Source organism: Danio rerio, chromosome 1 (assembly GCF_049306965.1).
Source record: "Danio rerio strain Tuebingen ecotype United States chromosome 1, GRCz12tu, whole genome shotgun sequence".
Classification (NCBI taxonomy): Eukaryota; Metazoa; Chordata; class Actinopteri; order Cypriniformes; family Danionidae; genus Danio; species Danio rerio.
Window position 1 is genome coordinate 49,920,176 of NC_133176.1, and position 20,985 is coordinate 49,941,160.

General features: G+C 37.2%; 2 protein-coding genes across 5 annotated transcripts in view; one reads left to right on the forward strand and one right to left on the reverse strand.

The window, feature by feature from the left end:
* cab39l (calcium binding protein 39-like) overlaps positions 1–4,137 on the forward strand; it is an 18,521-nt gene extending 14,384 nt beyond the window's left edge. Inside the window, exons 7-10 of one of the 2 annotated variants that reach the window (XM_005170986.5) lie at positions 19–78; positions 167–232; positions 324–467; positions 2,412–4,137. In XM_005170986.5, the coding sequence (XP_005171043.1) occupies positions 19–78; positions 167–232; positions 324–467; positions 2,412–2,591 (450 nt within the window). In that variant the 3' untranslated portion in view covers positions 2,592–4,137. 2 annotated transcript variants of the gene reach the window in all.
* On the reverse strand, positions 3,237–19,919 carry cdadc1 (cytidine and dCMP deaminase domain containing 1). Of its 3 annotated transcripts, XM_005170988.6 has the most exons (9): positions 19,710–19,919; positions 17,651–17,751; positions 16,054–16,231; positions 11,177–11,761; positions 8,304–8,353; positions 6,644–6,813; positions 6,373–6,562; positions 4,693–4,750; positions 3,237–4,570 (listed from the first exon to the last, which is right to left on the reverse strand). In XM_005170988.6, exons 1-9 carry the CDS (start codon positions 19,828–19,830, stop codon positions 4,506–4,508), a joined length of 1,518 nt encoding a protein of 505 aa, XP_005171045.1. In that variant the 5' UTR covers positions 19,831–19,919; the 3' UTR covers positions 3,237–4,505.
* Positions 19,920–20,985: the final 1,066 nt, after the last annotated feature.

Below are 20,985 nucleotides of genomic sequence, written 5' to 3' on the forward strand. Positions count from 1 at the left end.
ATTATTTTTTCCCATCAGGACCTGCTTACGAGACACAAGGCTCTGGTGGCTGAGTTTTTAGAACAGAACTATGATGCGGTAAAATATCAGTTTTCTTACAAATAACTCTTCTCACCCAGTTCTGCAAAGCTGCGATTGTTCAAGGATTCATGCTGGTCTATTCCAGGTTTTCGATAACTATGAGAAACTGCTTCACTCCGAGAACTACGTGACCAAGAGACAGTCGCTGAAGGTATGTGTCTGTGTGTCTGTGTTCAGACATGTGGTTTCTGTCATCCGTCCTGTCATTAATGGCCTGTGTTTGTGTGTTATTTACCGGACAGCTGCTGGGTGAGCTGCTCCTTGACAGACACAACTTCACGGTCATGACGCGGTACATCAGTAAACCAGAGAACCTGAAGCTCATGATGAACCTGCTGAGAGACAAGAGTCCCAACATCCAGTTTGAGGCCTTCCACGTCTTCAAGGTACCCATATTGCTATTTCCTCTGTTTTCTGTCCCGCAAAACACAATTGCTGCAGAATATCCATAACAAACTGTATTCAAAATCAGAATTAGGCCGTCTCAAATTATAGTATGTTGACAGAAGTATTACAAAGATATCTGCATGAAAATCTCTGAGGAAGCTGGTGATGTGTTCAATACTTATTTCCCCTGCTGTGTAAATCAAGGGTCTTGAAACACCAAAACACATTTTTTAAGCTGTTGACAGTCATATATGTGTCCTACATTGCTAAAAACACTAGTAGGACACACACATTTCACTATAATGAAAATTGGTTTTATTTGCGTTATTCCAAGCAACTTCATTCTTCCAGTTTTAAAAATGAATTTTGAAGCTGCGTCACGACGATGAGATCCTTGTGTAAATTCCAGCGTGGAGATTGGATGTCTGTAATGGCCTGGACAATGTGATGTCATTGAGTTTTCAGCATTAATTCATGAGAAAGACTTGATTACAACAAATCAGCGCGCTCTATTGTGCATGAGGTGCAACTTCATTAATATGCATGATAGAGCTTTGTTGTGTTGTCAATCGTAATTAAAACGAGTGGAAGAAGAATTGTTCGGAGACATGGGTCGTCAGTGTTACGTTTGTAAATGTTCCACAACAAAGGTTTTGTTTTCCTTCCCCTGTGATAAAAGCACAGCTTGCGTTTGGATTACAGTGGTCTGCTAACACGCGACAAAAATGTGGTTGTAAGGAAAAAAGTTTACACGAGCATTTCGCATCTGGAAACGGTGAAATCCGCATTTGCCGTTTGTCGTCTTTTGTTTGTTTATTCAGATGGCAAAGTTAGTTAATATTGTCAGCAGTACTTCCGTTTTTAAAGACATCCCTTAGTCAAAATTAGTTTGCAGTACACAGTACAGTGTACAGTAGTATGTTACTATTACTGCAATATTATCAACTGAAAGATTCGTTGTAATTGCCGCTCTCCCAATGTAAACATATAAACACTTTAATCAAACTATTATCGTCGTGGAGAATTTTCGCCACGTATGGCTTTTGCCGCATTTTGTGACAGGATACACACACACAGCTGTCTGACACTATTTTCCGCACCTACCGAATCAGTAAAGGACCAATCAGTAAAGACACTTGCATCGCTGAATTGCCAAGGTTTTTTTTTTTAGTCACCATGCTGTATCAAATGTATTGTTTTGTCTCGTTTGTCATGGAGGAACGCATGAAATGTTCCTGAATGAAAGTGAAAGTGCCAAACTGCTGCTAAAGTCAACAAACAAAGAATAAAACACCTGAAATTACTTGAAACTCCATTTTATGGTGACGCAATGACGTTAATCAAATTATGTACTATAACATGTAAAACGGGATCATGAAAGGAACATTTAAATAGCAGCTCATGTAATTGCTTCATTCATATCACGGTCTTATTCAGATTAAGGAAAATAATTTGATAACTGGAGTCCATGTAAACGTAGTCAATGTCTATCTCCCCTGTGTCAGTGTTTTCAAGTGTACTTGCTTGTACTGAAATTCCCCTTTCCATGTAAACCCTTCCCTTTTTTGCTACTCGACACTCCCACCTAAACACAGCTGGACTCACCCACTTTCCTGAATTTTTGTCAAACCAATTTTCCCTTTTTTTGTTGTGAAATATGTGTCCTAATAGTGCTTTTAGCAATGTGGGACACGTATGACTGTCAACATCTTAAAAAGTGTTTTGGTGTTTCGTGACCCTATAAAATGCAAAGGAAATCGTAGACTTGTTACTATTCAAGATGTCCCTTGTTTGGTTTTTTTCCCTTTAATATATTCACAATGATTAAAAGTGTTTTATATGCTGCACTACATTACAAATCCTAAAGGAGAATATACGGAGCTTGAAACGGCTGTTCATTATGGTTAAAATTTCTCTCTATTGTTCTGTTTGTGTCTGCTCAGGTGTTCGTGGCCAATCCAAATAAAACGCAGCCCATCGTAGACATTCTGTTGAAGAACCAAACCAAACTCATCGACTTCCTTAGCAACTTTCAGAAGGATCGCACAGACGACGAGCAGTTCAACGATGAGAAGACATACCTGGTCAAACAAATACGAGACCTAAAGAAACCGGCCTCCTAAACTCTAGCTACTTCAGTATTAGGAAAACAAACAAAACACACACACACACACAAAAAATTATATTAACAATAATAATTCTATTTAAAATCTCGACAGATTTGTCTTTTCTTAGTTCTGAGGCTTACAAATTCCTCATCGTTGACGTTCTCCGTTTCTTATTTTGCGTTTCCCCCTATCGTGATTTTGATTTAATCGCGAACGTTTTTGTGCCATGAATAGGATGTTTTAAAAGTAGGAATCAGCCAGTTTGAATTGCAGGAAGAATCGACTTCGAGATTCGTCTCTCTGCGGATGAGGAAGTACAGGTAAACTTTCACTCCTCCGTTTCTGGATGTTTCTTTCTCGGTTCCTGGAGACTCGACGTGACTGAAAGTTTGCGTTTAATTGCTGGAGAAGATGAAGAGCTGTTGATTTCCTCTCTGTAACTGCACTAATCCTGCTTTGTCCAGCTCTTATTTCCACGACACTACCAACCTGATCATTTCCTCTCTGTTCTGTTTGTGTTTCATTTAAGAAGGAAGAATTCATTTATCAGTATTTTAATGATGGTTTATCTGAAGCAGGAAGAGCGTCTGTGGGTCTTTGTGTACAAATTTTCCTCTCGTTTTCTTATTACTATTCTTATTTTATATATTTTTACTTCAGTTTTTTTTTTTAAACACGCTGATTTTACTCTTTAAGGTGGTTGCCATTTTTATTTCGAAAGAAGAAGAATCTTGAAAAATCAACTTTGGCACTAAGTGAACCGGTGTAAATTCCAGCTCTAGATTTCAATGTAGATCAATGAGGGTTTTCTCCTGTAGCGCTTTGGTTTTACTATAGTATCCTCAGCGCTATAGTATCTTAACTTTAGTGCGTCAGACTGAAGTACTTCTTTATACTGTAGTGCAGCTGTAGTGTTATACTATAGTATTTCATTTTACTGTAGTATGTATTTTGTGCTATAACCCATAATTCAGCTGTCTTTGATGAATTGGACAGAAGTAGATTGTTGCATAGCTGAAAATCAGATGAAATGAGGACGCAAATGTATAAAACAGGTGCCTTTTTGTTCTTTTTATTATTATTATTATTATTATTATTTGAGATTAAATATTGGAAGGGGGAGCTTAATTTCTTTTTATTGTTTTAAATATGTTCTGATTGGGCATATTTCGCTTGATTAAGCAATGAACCTCTTTAACTCACTATATTGGAGTTATGCTGTTGAAGAAAATTCATTAAATTTGATTCTGTTTTTCCTCTTTGGTTGATCGATTCAGTTTATTTTTATGACGTGTTTTGTTTGGGATGAAATATGCTTTGAGGTTTGGATCTGTCGCCCGTAAAGAGAAGAAAAACCCATTTCTGTTCTCTTAAGGCAACTGTTTTCAACTCTTAAATCCGTCTGAGCCACATTTATTGAATATTTGTCAGCCTTTACATTGAAAATGCCAAACCGTGTGTTCACAATATGAAGTCAAAATCTTTCCTACTACAAACACCGGTGCGGTTTTCATCTGAAATGCTAAAAGTACCGTATCAATAAAGATCAAGTGAAGCATTAGCAGCATCATTGACTCATTTTTTCCCCCCAAAAAAATGCAATAGTGCAAATTTGTGCTATGTAAATTAAATTCTCCATTTTCAATAAATATATTTCACACGAGCACATGATGAAACGGTTATCTTGTCAATTTGACAATTAATGCGCAATTATAAAACCCCAAAGTCCCCAAACCTGGTCTCTGAAATGCATTTACAGTACGCTAAACATAAACACTTTGCTGATTTGCATCATGCAGCATATGAGGACGGCAGGTTCAACTGTTCTTCATCATCAGGGTGTTGGACAGTTTCTGATGTACAGTATTAATTGCTGTATCTGAAAATGTTGCTGCTATGCAGACAGAAAAGCAGCTTTTAAAATATCATCTAAGATCGCGGTCTTTTATTGCACTTAAAACTGCTTTCCTCGTCTTTTCGTTTAAAGCAACCATCTGCAAAGAAAAAACAACAAATATTATAGATTTTACCATGGAAATTAAGGATTCAGGTACTAATAAACAATAATTCACATGCCATATATGTATTATTTTTGTAGAAATAAAACAAAACACACTTGCTGTAGGGAGAGCATCTTGTTCTGAAGTGTTTCTAATGGAAGATCTCTGCTGCCACTGAAAAAAAAAAGTCAAATCAGTTTATATATATATATATATATATATATAAAATAGTCAGTCAATAGTTTTGAACAGACAATAAAAAAAAAAAAACACAGTGGTCCCTCACAATAACACAGTTCATTTTTTGTGGCATTATAGATTCTTTTTTTTTTTTTTTCATGTAATTTGACGCATTTTTCCCTCAGCGCATTGTGTTCTGTGTTCGGTCCATACTTTGACGGTGCGCCACTGATCTTCTCTTCACCTGCACCTTTACACCAGACCAATGTTCAGTCCCCACTGCATTAACTGTGTCAGCTAAACTCTCCCACTCTATTTTTTAATGTTTTTTTTTTCTTTCTTTTTTTATTAATTCCGGAGGAAAAACTTGCAAATAACAATTTTTCTCTGGTCTACCTCTGATAGAAGCACCTCCAATTCACATTCTGTGAAATTTATCTTGCTTCCTTTTTCGTTTGGTTTTGCTAAAGTGGAGTCATTACCATATTTATACAGGGGAGGAGGCAGGGAGGGGTTTTGTGCTCGTGCGCTCAGTTTCACGTTAATTTTGATGTACAAAGAGAATATGCGTGGGATTCTGCGTATGCAGTGTTTTGTACATCTGATTTTTTTTAACGCTGTATGCACATTTACAGCTTTGTCCATATGCAGTGTTTTAGTATGAATTCAACACAAGTCTTTTTACATGAGGCCCCTGGACTGTATGCTTGCAAGTTTTCTCCCCACAATGTCGACGAAACGTTCTGCACCCAAAATGCAGAGGAAGATGCCAACCATCACACAAAAGGTTGGACTTCTGTAGGACGCCATTACAGAATAAATAAATGAAGATGCAAAGTTTTTGATCTTTGGTTTCATTTTATAATACTGGACATATGTTTCTACAAAGGTTTGAACTTTAAGAGTGTTTAAATGAGAGAGAAGTTAATGTTATGTCTGTCTGAGAAAAGTGTGTAGTGAGGGGACACGTCTATAATCATTGTAAAAAATAAAGCGCACTACTTTATGAATTTCACCTATTGCGAGTTATTTTTTTTTAGAACGTAACTCTTGAGATAAATGAGGGACCACTGTAATTCATTTGAATCATTGATCATTACCGAATAAATCTGAGTTCTTTAATGATTTGAACGATTCAGTGACCAACAAAAGCTTCACTCCTTTCACTAATCTTGCATTTGCTGAATCTGCATTTTTGAGCAGTTCTGTTGAATAATTCAGTGACTCGCTCAAAGAATTGTTTCATTACAGATGAATCAGTAGTTTTTTGAATGCATGATTCAATGACTCACTCAAAAAAATTAAAAATCAAAAGCCAATAAGTTAAGGCAACTCAAACCATTTGAGAAAACCGAATGCCACAAACCATTTGAGTTAAACTAATCTATATGAGTACTGTGAACTTACTCCATTGAAGTAATGTGTTTTTTATTAACTCATTACCTTCAACACTGAGTTCAAAACTCTTTTCAAATGAGTAGAATTACCTTATAGTAAATTTTGAGTTAACTACACATTTCAGTTGAAGTTGACTGTTGGGTTTAACCGTGTATAAGCATTCCCTTCTGAATTACTGCATTTCATTAAGCTAATAATCATTTCTCACGCACACTTACGATGAACTTTTGGACGCCGTTGAGTTTGTTGAACCTGAGGTATGAGATGTCGTGTTTGACTTTGTTGCTGTCCAGGTCAGTGGTGTAGATCTGCTTTATTCCAGCGCAGCCAATCAGAGGGACACACTCGTCACACGGGCACTTGGTCACAAACATCATGGTGTTGTCCTCTGCTTTGATCTCTGCGCTCCTGCGGAAATAAACGACAACAGACAAACCCAATCATGAATTTGCCTTGATGTGCATATCGACATCCAAATGATCTCCTCACCTGAACGTGAGTGCGTTCTGCTCTGCGTGAAGGATGTATCTGTATTTCCGGTTCTGTCTTTCCTCCTGCTTGTGGTCCATCTGAGGATACTCTGCGTACTGTGAGCCCACTGGATAAGCGTTGTATCCGCAGCCCACTAGATAAAGCTGACCCGTGCCATCACACTGTGACTGCAAAAAAAGGGGGGGAAAAAGCTGTTTGTTGGCCATTCTTCAACTACGGGCACTTTTAGCCTTGTGAAGTTGAGTAAAAAAAACTAGTTTAAAATGAAATGTAACATTGCCTCATAAGTTTAAAGCATTTGTCTAATTTTAAGATCTGTAAGAGAACAAACTTAGATAAAAAGAGAAACATTTTTTCCATCGTGAACTGAACAAATGTCAATTCCACCACATCTCAATATCCAGCTTATTTCAAAATGAAAAATGAAGGCAGTCAAACACTGTCTAAGATCATTTTTGTATATAGTTTAACCAGTCTTTCCACAATATATATAATAATCATACATTTGTCAATGAAATAAATGAGTTGAATGCTGAATTGAACACCTGTCACAATCTAAAACAGTGGTCACCAAACTTGTTCCTGGAGGGCTGGTGTCCTGCAGATTTTTGTTCCAACCCTAATCAAACACACCTGAACAAGCTAATCAAGGTCTTACTTGGTATACTTCCAGGCAGGTGTGTTGAGGCAAGTTGGAGCTAAACCCTGCAGGGACACCGGCCCTCCAGGACCGAGATTGGTGACCCCTGTTCTAAAACATAATATTAATTTGGTTAAGAGCTTAATAGTAAATAAATGAACTGAATTTGTATATTAAATAGAGCATGAACTCATACATTGTGAATACACTTCTAATGTGTGATGAGAACTTTTTAAATATTTTTAGAAATGTGTGAGGTGTGTGTGGTGGAAATGACAGTGGTGGAAATGACATTTCAGTTTATTGTGAAAAAATAAAAAATAGCTTCACCGATTAGCTTTGAATTGATGTGTATACAAAACACTTTTATTTACCTTCATTTTGTTTGGTTTTAAAAACATCTTTGAATGTACAACATATTTGGAAATGACGTATACAAATGTATTTCTTTATCAAGCAATAGTTACCTTGATTTTTCTTCAAGTGTTGTTGATAAAAATGTAAATTCCCTCCATCTTGAACATGTTCTCAGATGGCACTATTCATTTTCATAGAAAGCACCTAAATAATCTTTCACAGAAACTTTTTAAAGCGCCATTACAGTGCTGTGGTGGAAATGACACTGATACTGTGCGACAGCTATATTTTGTATAAAAAATAATATTGATAATAGTCTCACAATAATAACTAGAAAATATTGAAATTATTTCACTGGTGCTTCATTAAGATACATTAATAGAGGCTAAATAAATATTTTGAAATGTTATTTTCATTGTTGAAGTTTAAAACTGAGTGTGCGACACGGTGAAAACAGTGATTTTGACACCTAAAAAGAGGTTGAAAAATATAGTAATTTTTTTAAGTAGGTTTTATTGTTAGTTTGACAAAGAAAGAGGGATTTGAACAAAATAATATATATTTTTGGATATCTGATCAAAGGACATAAAAGTGTTGAAGAATTACCCTTGTATTTGAAATGCAAAAATGGTGAAGCGTTCACTGCAGTTTTTCACTCACCTGTTTTCCCTCTGCCCAAATAACTGCACCGACTCCAACTTTAGGATCCTCTACAGAGACAGAGATGAGTTCAAATGTGTCATAAAAACACTTAATAATGTTCACATTAGTTAACCATAATAATCAACAGGAACTACCAATGAATAAATCACATGTGGTCATCATAAACAAGTTCATTTCAACAGTAATATATCATTCAAATAAATAAATACACGCATATATACACATTTTTTTCTGCTTGTTCAAACTACTTATTTAAAATGAGTTGAATCAACACAATTCTCGAGCATTTTTTGGGGGGGACAACTTAAATGTTTTGTTCAATCCACTTAAATTTGTAATAACAATTCATTTAACTTAATTTGTGTTGGGATGACATGAGGAAATTGCGCAGAATCCTGCTTTTTTCTGTGTATTTCTAACATTTTATTTACTACACTAGACATTAATTAACTAATGAATGTTATAATTTAATTATAATTTAATAATTGTAAATACTTTTAATAACATTAATATATGACTTTCTGGAATACTTGATTCTGATTGGTCAACCAGCACTCCATATTCCCACATAACCATCACTGAAACTAATACAAAAAGCCAAAAGATTCCATATAATAATGAATACTCTGCTAATATTAACACTAGATGCTAGTATATTTAAATTCAAAAGCAGTACCTACTGAGTAGTAGGTGATTTCGGACGCAGCCTTTATTTATTTGTGACAAATAAGCGAATCAGCTTCCGGGTCCAAGTGCTATATCAAACTGTATGGGGGGACTCAACAAATGGTAATAATAAACATTTACGAAGAACTGTAATACTTTCAAAAATCATGATCGCTATATTAATATCCATGACTGATATCTGGTGACCAGAAATTGACTAATTCTTTAATAATTTCTTTAAAAATTGGTGTCTTTGATGCAGTAAGTCCTTACATTGTACCGTACAACATGATTGTATATAAAATTCACTTTAAATGGCCCTAAACTAATATTTGCTCAATTTAAATGAGTAGCGGCTCGGTCCCCGAAACACTATACTATAAGTCACGGCGGTTGTTGCTAGAGCGGATTCGTTTGCGGCCGGAAGTTAACGAGAATTATTTCTATTATTTATTAAATTTCTCATTTGTTGTATTTTATTAACGTCTACCCCCACCCTAAACCCAACCGTCACAGTAATGTAAAATCAGTTGTTGTACCGAGTATTAGTTATGTTATCTATTAAATTACCCAATAAAATGCATTTTTTAACGCCTACCCCCACCCCAACCCTAAACCCAACCCTCACAGTACTGTAAAAATATTAATTATTGTTATGCAGTGTCATAAAAAATGCTGCTTTATTAATGTGCATATTGCACTTCCGGCCGGCCGCATATCCGATCTAGGCTGTTTCTTAGTATGCGTTCTTCAGCGGCCTTGCGTCCTCAGGTTCTCGTGAAACGTCATCATCAGCTGCCTAAGTTCAGTTCCAATACTCAAGACCGCAAGAACAGAGGACGTGTGAAACTTCCCGGATGTGTTCTTGATATCGAGGACGCAACAATGCAGACTTGAGCACCGAACTCGCTCTGGAAGTCCCAGAAGTCATTGCGACTGGAGATGGGAAGCGCAGCATTTTATTTAGATTTATTATTAAAGTTCAGAGATATCACTTATTTACCTCAGGAGTTTCCCTAAATGAAACGGTGAAAGTAAACATTAACATGAATATCTTAATAAAGGAATAAACACATTAAGGGTGTTTGTTTGCTGAAATTCATATTAAAATTTGTTATATTTATATTGTGCAGAGTATATTTATAATGCTTTTATGCAAAGTATATATTTTGAAGAGGGGGAAAACAATAAATTGTTGTATGAGTGCTGTAATGTTTAAATAATTTCCATATAAAACGCCTAAAGGTCATGTGACCATCAGGAAGAACGCAGCATCCCATTTCTCAAAGGACGCGTTCTCTGCCCTCGCAGTCTCCTGAGTTCAGGGGCGGACTGGCCATCTGGCAATTCTGGCAAATGCCAGAAGGGCCGGACCAATTTTTAAATGTGGGCCGGTCAGTTTTTTTTTTATATGTATTGTTTTTAAGTGCAGACAGCTTTTATCCCTTGCTAGATGTGATATTATGATGATGATAATAAAAATAATAATAATAAATGTTAAGCATTTGGCCAAATCGGCAACTGCCGCCTGGTTTCAAGATGGGCCGACCCAATCCAAGGTTACCCGGATATAATCAAAACCTGGCTAGAATGTTACAGTATAGTATAGTATAGTGAATGTGTGTGTCTGTGGGTGGGGCTGTGTCGGTGGGGTAATGTGGGCTGGTGTGGCAACAGTGCCAGGGCTGAATTTTTCTCCCAGTCCGCCCCTGCCTGAGTTCGTTCTTCCGAGGACACCTGGCAAAACCGCTCTCCACAAGAACGCAAGTCCGTTCTCTGCGTTCTTGGAATTGAGAAACAGCCCTAGACTTTACCAGTCACGGCTTAACAAGCGAATAGTTTGAATGGGGGAAAAGTGTAACGGTCAATACAGTGATGAAGCCCCGCCTTCCAGTACAGGAGCCAATCAGTAATCAATATAGACTGAGGATTCTCTGCGGGAGGGGCTCAGACCAGACGAGATTTTTTTTGTGATTCAAACGTTTATACATGAAACTAAAGAGACAGTTGTTGTTTAATTGATTAAGTGATTCCTAATGTGAAATGTAATCGTAAGCAATTTTGTATAATTTGATGTTTCCCCATTCGAACAGAATGCCCAAGAGGCGTTTCAAAGATGCCCGCCGAGTGAAATGACTTGCCTTAAAGGGACTTTGTTTGTGATGTGCAACTAAAGACAAACAAAAAAAAGTCAAAAAACAAACCTGTTCTACACGCCAGTAAGCGGGCCTGTATGACACAGTGTCGTATGACATCCTGAGGTAAACCTGGAGAACCCATCCCAACAGGCTCCCTCATGAAGAAACCGTAATCTTCTAGAAGAGCGGGAACACTAGAGGCCACAGACGCCAGGATCCGTATCAGATTCCTCATATGCTGCCTCAGGTTGCTAAAATTTGGTTCCATGCAAAAGTTCTCCAGCCCCATCTTGTTCAGCACATACTTATGCCGCTCCTCATCGCTTATGAAGAACTTCTCTAAGAAGTTGTCCGAGTTGTTCCAAAATTCCCTCCGGTAGATATCTCCAGTGTCCAGCGCCGGATTGTCCGCAACGATCTTCCCAAGAAAGTCTGCGTTTTGTGAGGTTTCGTCCAGGAACTGCAGGACGGTGCAGTCCAGGGGCTGCAGGAGCACGCTGATGTGAGGTCTGCTGTTGGACTTCAGGCGTTCTGCTGCAGTGGCGTCCAGAACAGCTTCCTGAAGAGCAGACGAGCTGCCGTGATGGAGGCTTTCAGACAGCAGGCTGAGCTCAGCATCACCAGGCCAGTAGGAGATCCGGCTCACTCCCGCTTAAAGGTCCCATGAAATGAAAATAAAACACTTCAGATGTTAGTTTCAGTCTGTTAGCTGCTCAAAATTTTCATATGAAGGTCCAAAATCCAAATTGATTGATGCTGGTGGGCCGAAGGTAAATACAGTTGCAATGGGTAATTTCCTAATTTATTTAACAGTATTTAAAAATGACTAGAAAACATTGCTTTACGTTAACTAATGCTGCATTTTATTTTTATTTTATGAACTTATCACAGTAAAACAGAAACAAATTTCATTTATAACAGAATTACACTAGTTTTTCCTTGATTAGCTCACCGATGTCTTCTACATGGTTCTCCATCCATCGAGTGACATTATTTACTGTACATTTAAAACATATCTGATTCATTTACCAGGGCATGTGCAGGAATCCTAAAGGTAATTTCAATACCTTTTTAAAGACCTTCGCAGAAAATGTTAAGACCTCATCGCCACTTCACGTTCTAATCAGTATCAAGCCTCTAACGTAGTTAACAGCTGTTAACAAAAAAGTTGTAGTTAAATAAATCAATGGAGCACAACCATGCAACTCAGATGAGCTCGGAAGAAACAAAGCTTGAATGAATAAATTATGCATGCAGTTGCTGTCAGCATCAGGTTTCAGCCAATGTTTAAACTCGTCTTTCCACAACCAGGAGTACGCAAACTTACATTTTCCCATTTTGCCGTCTGTTTTGCTCTATGGTTTCGCTACATGTGGAGAGCAATGAGCATCACATCATCTTCCCGCCTGATCTCTAATCACTTATTTATCAGAGGTTCCCACAGCGGAATGAACCGCCAACTAATCCAGCATATGTTTTATGCAGTGGATGCTTTTTCTGCTGCAACCCAGTACTGGGAAACACCCATACACACTCATTCACTCACACACACAAACACTCATCCACAACAGACAATTTCGTTTATTCATTTCACCTATAGCGCTTGTCTTTGGACTGTGGGGGGGAAACGGAGCACCCAATGGAAACCCATGCCAACATGGTAAGAAAATGCAAACTCCACACAGAAACGCCAGCTGATGCAGCCGGGACTCAAACTAGCGACCTTCTTGCTGTGAGGTGACAGTGCTACCCACTGTGCCTACGTAGACCTTAAAAAGTTATTATTGTTTGTAAGAGAGTGTTTTTTCTAAGAGAGAGAGAAATTTTAAAACAATAAATTTGGTATGAATTTGTGGTGGTGGAGATCTTGATCCTGTTCCCTAATGCAGTGCTTCTCAAAGTAGGGGTCGGGAGCCCCAGAGGGGTCGCAAGACAATGAAGGAGGGGGGTCGCCTGGTGATTTCCAAAAATCTATTTATTTTTACTAAACCATAAGTAATAACATATTTTTTCCATAACCTACTGAAGAGAAAAAACAGTCGTTTATAGTTACTATATAGTTTACTTCAGTAGCTTATACTGTTGTTACTAGTTCTATTGGATTGCGACCGCTGGGGTAATTACATTATATTAAAGACACAGCAATAGCGTCAGATGCAGCAGATTGATTTTATAACACCAGGTTAAACTTTCTGGCACATTTACAGCACCGACATACATTTAAAAAATAAACAAAGAATAGACTTGGGTCTATTGGTGTGTGTGCACCATTGCATGCAAGGTTTCTTTATTTATAACCACCTCAGAGGATATTGGGGGTCGCGAGTACCTGGCATTGTTATTTTGGGGGTCGCAGGCTGAAAAGTTTGGAACCCCTGCCCTAATGCCCAAGACGAAAACACACCAGAGTAAAAGTAATTATGACCTGATGCTGAAAGTACTGATTAATGTCACATATATGCTTGCACTTTGTCCCTGGCTACATGGCAACCCTAACAAACACTATAAATACAAATACAACTTCTGGGTATTAGCAATGATTTGATTTCTGAAGGATCATGAGACGCTGAAGACTGGAGTAATGATGCTGAAAATTCAGCTTTGGATATCTCACTGCAAAAATGCATTCTTACTTAAAGCTTTTGTTTTGTTTCTAGTCCAGATATCTAAAAACTAATATATTTGTTTTTTTTGACAAGTAAAAAAATATAGTTTTAATTTTTAGAAATAATTTGTTAAAATCAAGTGAGTTTTTCCTTAAAACAAGCAAAATCTTATTACAAAGTGAAAACTATATTCTTTTTAAATATGTCTACTGCTAAAGGGACAGCTCATTCAAAACTGATAAGTGGTTATCGTTTACTTTCCTCATGTGGTTTTAAACCTTTATGAGATTCTTTCTTCTGTTGAACACAAAAGAAGATATTTTGAAGAATGATGAGATCCATTGACTTCCACAGTAGGAAAAAAATAATACTACGTAAGCCAAGCCAAGCCAATGGGTGCCAGCAACCAAAGTTTTTCAAAATATCTTCTTCTGTGCTCAGAAGAAGACAGAAACTGAGACATTTTTTTAAATCACATGAGCGAGAGTAAATGATGAGGCAATACTTGTTTTTGAGTCAACTATCCCTTTAATGTTTTTGAGGTAAACATAACCATTCAAAGGTTTGGAGTTAGTAAGAAGGATAAGACAAGCACTAAAGTGATCAAAAATAATGGTAAGCACATTTAAAATAGCCCCAAACATTATGATTTCAAAACAAGTGTTGTTAACATTGGTTTTCACCATTGATGAAAACCAGCTGAGTGAGCACCAATAACAACTGAGCAACAAAAAATCAATTCATCTTTATTTCTACAGCACTTTTACAGTGTAGATTGTGTCAAAGCACTTTAACGTAGAAAAAGCCCTAGTAGATTGAAACTGCGTCAGTCCAGTTTTCAGAGTTGCAGTTCAGTGTAATCACATTAGAATGATTTCTGATTCATCATGTGATCCTTTAGGCTGCAGCAATGATGCTAAAAACTCAGCTTTGCCATCACAAGAATCAATTACATTAGATTACATTATGGACAAATATGTCTTCTCCAAGCCAGTGTTTTCGCTCTCTCTCACTGTTTAAAGGTCCCATAAAGGGCTTAGAAATGTGCATTTTCTATTCGATGTTTGACGTTATCTCAACTGGAAAACAAAAAGAGGGTGGGATATAGATTAGCTCCTCCCCTTTAAAAAAACTGCCAATAGCTTTTTGTTTTAATCACAGCCAGTGAGAGTGGTTAAGCTCAAGCGCATCAAATGAAAAGCAAATGAAAAGCGTATTCAAGGGGGCGGGGCATGTCAGATACTAGAGAGCATTTGATTGGTCAAGATTTGATGATAAACTGAAGTATGAGCTGACGTGAATCAAATCGTTTATCCATTTAGGCAGAAGTGACAAACTGCAATCTTTGGATGCTTATACTAGTTTTATATCATCTAAATGCAAATTTTGGCACACTCAAGCTAATAGATTTTCTTAAAACCTGAGATGCCTAAATTAAGGCCCGCGGGCCAAAGTTGGCCCATTGTAACCTCTGATTTGGCCCACCATCCCACCTGAGAAGAGAGTGACAGTGCATTCACACAGGGCTTCAGTTTCAATGCTTGACCAAGGCCGTGTCTGAAGTTGGGGCTGACGCGATCGTCATAGCAGCATCAGCCAATGAAATTAGACCGCAATCGGCTACTGTCTTAGCTGGGGTATTTGCATAAAGTGATCTGATTGGCTGACACTTCCGTTGGCACTTGAAAAGTAAAGAAATTCCTAACTTATGCAGCAAGCAACGCACTGAAGCAGTGCCGACAGATCCACAATTCAGTTCGGCAACGCTCGATGTCACTTATTCAAAGTGAATGGGAAGCGTTGACGCTGACGTCCCATGTGAATGGGGTGAATGTCTTTATAAGAGATCGTCATTTTTAATTTGACGAAGCATATTTTTGTTTGTTTGTTTTATTTCTGAGCTACAAAAAAGCAAACTGAAATTAAATGTTCCAATTAAATGTTGTAAACAGGGTGTCCACGAGGTCTTAAAAAGTTTTCAAAGTTGATAAATCAATTTTGAGAAAATTAAGGCCCTTTAAAGGTATTAAAAATCTTAATTGTGTTTTTATGAGGTCTTCAATTTAGTTTAAGTATTGTCCAAAGTGTTTGACTCAAAAAAAGCATAAATATATTTATTTTCCTCCTAATATTAACAACAGCGTACTCGATCCACGCGATTGGTTCAGGCCGGGGCGTATCCGGCCATTCTCCTCCGCCTGGGTGATGTCACGTAATTTGCGACAAACGAATGACTGAATGAATTGAAGGTCTTTATTAAATTGTGACTTGACAGCAGAGTGTCATTAAACCTTAATATTGTACTAACGTTGAGTGTGCAAAAACCAGTCCTCTCACCATTGATGAGCATCTTCAGGCATGTTGAACAGGGTTTTCTGGAGAAGTAGAGCTCACAGCTCTTCAGTCTGGGTCCATGTTTGACCACAGCCACCTGTCCTGCGTGTAACTGAGCACTGGAGCAATGCAGACCCAAAACTCTGCACTCGTGGACCACCACAAGACCACTTACTCCAGCCTGCATACAGACAAAGACCCCACATTATACACTGCTCGCAAACATGATACGCTGCTAACATAATATTACAGTCCCGGTCTCATGATTAAGAAAATGATCATTTACTCAAATAGATTTCATCTGGTTAGTTTGTTTATAACCAAAACCTTAACCCACCAATAACACTGATCAATCCTGAGGCAGGCTGTGCTTATATTTACTTACAATTTCTGTCAAAAATTGAAGTTTCATTTTTCTGTTGAACACAAAAGAAGATATTTCAAGGAATGCTGTAAACCATAGTTTTCCATAGTTATTGTTTTTTTCCTACAATGAAAGTCAATAATTACCAGTTACCAACATTTTTTAACTTTTAAAGGAACACTGCATACTTTAAGATATTTAAAAAAGGTTATTTATTCATAACCTACGATAAATAAGTTCATTTACAATAATGATAAATAAGGTTCCAACATTCCTCAAAATATCTTCTTTTGTGTTCAACAGAAAAATGAAACTCGTAAAGCTTTTGAACAAACTGATGGTGATCCGTCTCCTCAAATTGATGAGCATAATAATTCATTCGGCATCAGACACACATGACAGAGATGCTCATTTACAGCCTTTCCGGAGTCATTATTCGCACAACAGGTTTCTAATTGTTTATAATGAAAAATACTATAGCAACTCAGAGTAAATACAATTTCAAACCCTACTGTAGTTTAGCGTATTTTCTGGTATTTATAATATGATTTACAACCCTTTGTTCATGAACAGTAGAGCAGTGTTTCACAACCCTGTTCCTGAAGGCACACCAACAATACACATTTTATACCTCTCCCTATTCAAACACACCTGAATCCACTCGTCAGAAGGTTAGAAGAGACTCGAAGCCTGAAATGAATGTGTCAGATAAGGGAGACATCCAAAATATGGACTGTTGGTGTACCTCCAGGAACAAGGTTGGGAAACACTGTGCATACTATTGTACTAAATCCTGCAGTATAATTTATATTCACTACTGTAACCTGTTGTGTATTGTAATAGTACGCTATTTAGAGAATATTTTGTACAGTATAAGGTTAACTTGTTTATATCAACATAGTTATATCTTTACCACAGTAAAAACAGAAATACCACAGCAGATCAATTAAAGTACTTTAAAATAATACAGTATGTTTTCAACATTTTTAAATAGCTTTTGAAGCAAACTTGCCATTGGTTTAGAGCAATGCTCTTAAATTCAATTCCTAGAAGGCCACAGCTCTGCACATTTTAGCTACAACCACCTCCAACTTACTCCTGCTTAATTGTCTCTAGTAGTCTTAAACACCTTGATTAGTTGGATTGGTTGTGTTTGATTAGGGTTGGAGCTAAACTGTGGCCCTCCAGAAATCCAGTTTGAGACCCATGGTTTAGCGGGAATGTAAATATGCCTACAGCATCGTTTTCTTGTTGACAGGCTTCTCTCTTTGGGAAAAGCTCCATCCATAGACTCAACAGTGTGAAGAGGTTGGCTTTGGATAGTCGAGGCCCCTGACCTGCAATAAAGCACAGGAATCATGTTATCAGATTCTGATAATCTAAATAAAAAAAAAAACAGCTGCTAAACTACAGAAGTCACATTTGCAGCGTTGTGTGAGAGAGATGTGGAATATAATAAAGAGTCAGTGAAAATCAGAAGATATACAAATAATCAGAAAACATTTTTTATTCAGTCCAATAATAATATTAATAATAATAATAATAATAATAATAGACCCTTTAGCAAGAACGCCAAATTTGCATAAATCAAATGGCATAAATAATATGATATCAGCCAATATTATTTCAAACAACTAATATTTTATCTGTACTATGTTTAAGTGTCTATAGGCAGAATGGTTTCATGTTTAATTTCCTTTATTTGACACAATGAGCACATTGTTACAACACTAGTACACCAAAATTAAAATCATATCGATTATAAATGCTTTATTATTATCCCTGTCATCATTATGACATTATATTTAAGCAATGACTGAAAATCTGAATTAAGAATAAGGTTTCATTAGTTCATGTTAGTTAATGTATTTCCTAACATGAACAATACAGTAACAATAAATTCATTCATTAATAGTTCTCACCATGTATTAATGGCAACAAGCACACTTTGCTTTTTAATAATGCATTAATAACTATGACTAAAAACTATGATTAAAATGCAGCACAAGTGTTGCTCATTTGTTAATTTGCGTACATTAAATAACATTAGCCTACCTAAAAAAAAACCTTATTGTAAAGTACTTTATTAGGTACACCTGTCCAACTGCTCGTCAATGCAAACTTCAAATCAGCCGATCACATGGCAGCAACTCAATGCATTTAGGTATGTAGACAAGGTCAAGACGAACTGCTGCAGTTCAAACAGAGCATCAGAATGGGGAAGAAAGGAGATTAAAGTGACTTTGAACGTGGCATGGTTGTTGGTGCCAGACAGGCTGGTCTGAGTATTTCAGAAACTGCTAATCTACTAGTATTTTTATGCACAATCATCTCTAGGGTTTACAGAGAATGGTCAGAAGAAGAGAAAATATCCAGTGAGCGGCAGTTCTGAGGGTGCAAATGCCTTGTTGATGCCAGAGGTCAGAGAAGAATGGCCAGACTGGTTCCAGCTGATAGAAAGGCAACAGTAACTCAAATAACCATTCGTTACAACCGAGGTATGCAGAAGAGCATCTCTGAATGCACAACATCCAACCTTGGGGCGGATGGGCTACAGCACCAGATGCCACTCCTGTCAGCTAAGAACAGAAAACTAAGGCTACAATCTATCTTCTGATGGCTACTTCCAGCAGGATAAGGCGCCACGTCATAAAGCATGAAACATCTCAAGACTGGTCTCAGGATCATTTCTCTGGTTTCTTATTTCATGAAAACGAGTTCACTGTACTCAAATGGCCACCGCAGTCACCAGATCTGAATCCAATTGAGCACGTTTGGGATGTGGTGAACTGGGAGATTCACATCATGGATGTGCAGCTGACAAATCTGCAGCAACTGTGATGCTATCATGTCTATATGCACCAAAATCTCAGGAATATTTTCAGTACCTTGTTGAATCTACCCAACGAAGGATTGGGGCAGTTCTAAGGGCAAAAGGGGGTCCAACCTGTTACTAGTAAGGTGTACCTAATAAAGTGGCCAGTGAGTGTACACACATAAATACAATATACATAAAATCAGTGCCTATTTTTATTAACCTTGCAAGTTTTTTTATTGTGTAAAAAGCAAAAAAATAATAATAATAATTATACGACGGTCTTTATAAGAAAACTGCTTGAACGGAATCAGACCCACACTTCGTGTTATAAGAGCATTTACAGTATCGAATTAGTCTTGAAATTAAGTTCAAATTAAATTTCCTGGTTGAAAACACAACTTGTTATTGGAGTTATATCCTCTGGGGTCCGGACACTATAAGAACACACACATACTGACAGGCTAACGTTAATCTAACCTTGTACTTTGGCATCGGTCTGTACTCCGGTTTCCCGGACATTGCGGGCGTCGTCGCCGTTCGGAATCGATCTGTTCCCGTCGGACTCCCGGTGAGACCTCCAGCTGTTTGATTCCGCCATTCAAACACGATCAACATTGACCTGTCATTGACTAAACAGACACAACAACAACAGCCAGTCCACCTTCATGCTGTCCTCTTCCTATTTGCGCTGACGTCACGAGTGGGCGGGGTCTTTCCGAAAGGATCTCCTGTTCTGATCTGGTTCCGATTCCTCAGAAATGTGATTGCCTTCCAGAATATTTAGAAAGACTCAAACACCACACCACGAGTTTATCACTTCAAAGACATGTATAGTGAGCTTAACTGCAGCTTTAATTTTCTGCAAGAAAAAACTATTTATAATTCAACCCAAAGACATGATACCATTTATTTACCCTTTGTTTTAAACCTTTTTTCAGCTCTGTTAAACATAAAAGATGTTGTGAAGAAAGCTGGAACTACTGACTTCCATAAGATTTGTATTCATACTGAAAGCCAAAGTTAATTGGCTTTTTTCAAAATATCTTATTTTGCGTTTAAATAATAATTAAAAAACAACTCATAAAATACAGGAACCACTTGAGAGAGAGTAAATCTTGAACTGAGCAAAACGGCGGTATTTTCCCCGCCATATTCACTAATTGGTCACAGGACAACCGAGAGCAATGACTCCATACTATTAAAAATATTTGTTTTCACTTTAAACACATGCTAACAAGTATGATTAAAACAGCTAAACACGTTCATTAGATAGGTGACTCTATGACATTTTGTCCACTTAATCAAATTATGCAATGAATATTAATCATTTTTCATATACACACACCATAATCAATGATTTAGAAATTCCAAAATGTTTCCTCATTTAACGAGACCAAAACCTTTGTATTACTTACTTTTAAGAACTGTAATTAGTAATTATGAGCTTTAATGATTAACAAAATAATTGTTAGAAACAAACTGGCTATGTAAGAACTCTTTTGGGAAATAATGGCTTTTAACAGTGTTTTTTTCAATGTGTCACAGAACTTTAAAAATGAGACGTGAAGGGAGTGTATGATGTCCAGTGCTACAGTCCAAAGTAACTTTTGAAAGTAATGCATTACAATATTCAGTTACACCCAAAAAAAGTAACTTGTTGAGTTGCTTAGTTAGTTTTTTATTGAAAATATTGCATTATGTTACTTTTGAGTTAGTTTTGCATTACTTTTTCTTACCTGGATGAGGCTTGATC

Coding starts and splice junctions, on each gene's coding strand:
- cdadc1 (XM_005170987.6), bottom strand. CDS start 19,830: ATGGCGGAATCAAACAGCTGGAGGTCTCACCGGGAGTCCGACGGGAAC. Junction 11,762..16,053: donor CCTGAAGATGCTCATCAATG/GTGAGAGGACTG, acceptor GGGACCTTTAAG/CGGGAGTGAGCCGGATCTCC. Junction 6,563..6,643: donor CAGAACGCACTCACGTTCAG/GTGAGGAGATCA, acceptor TTATTTCCGCAG/GAGCGCAGAGATCAAAGCAG.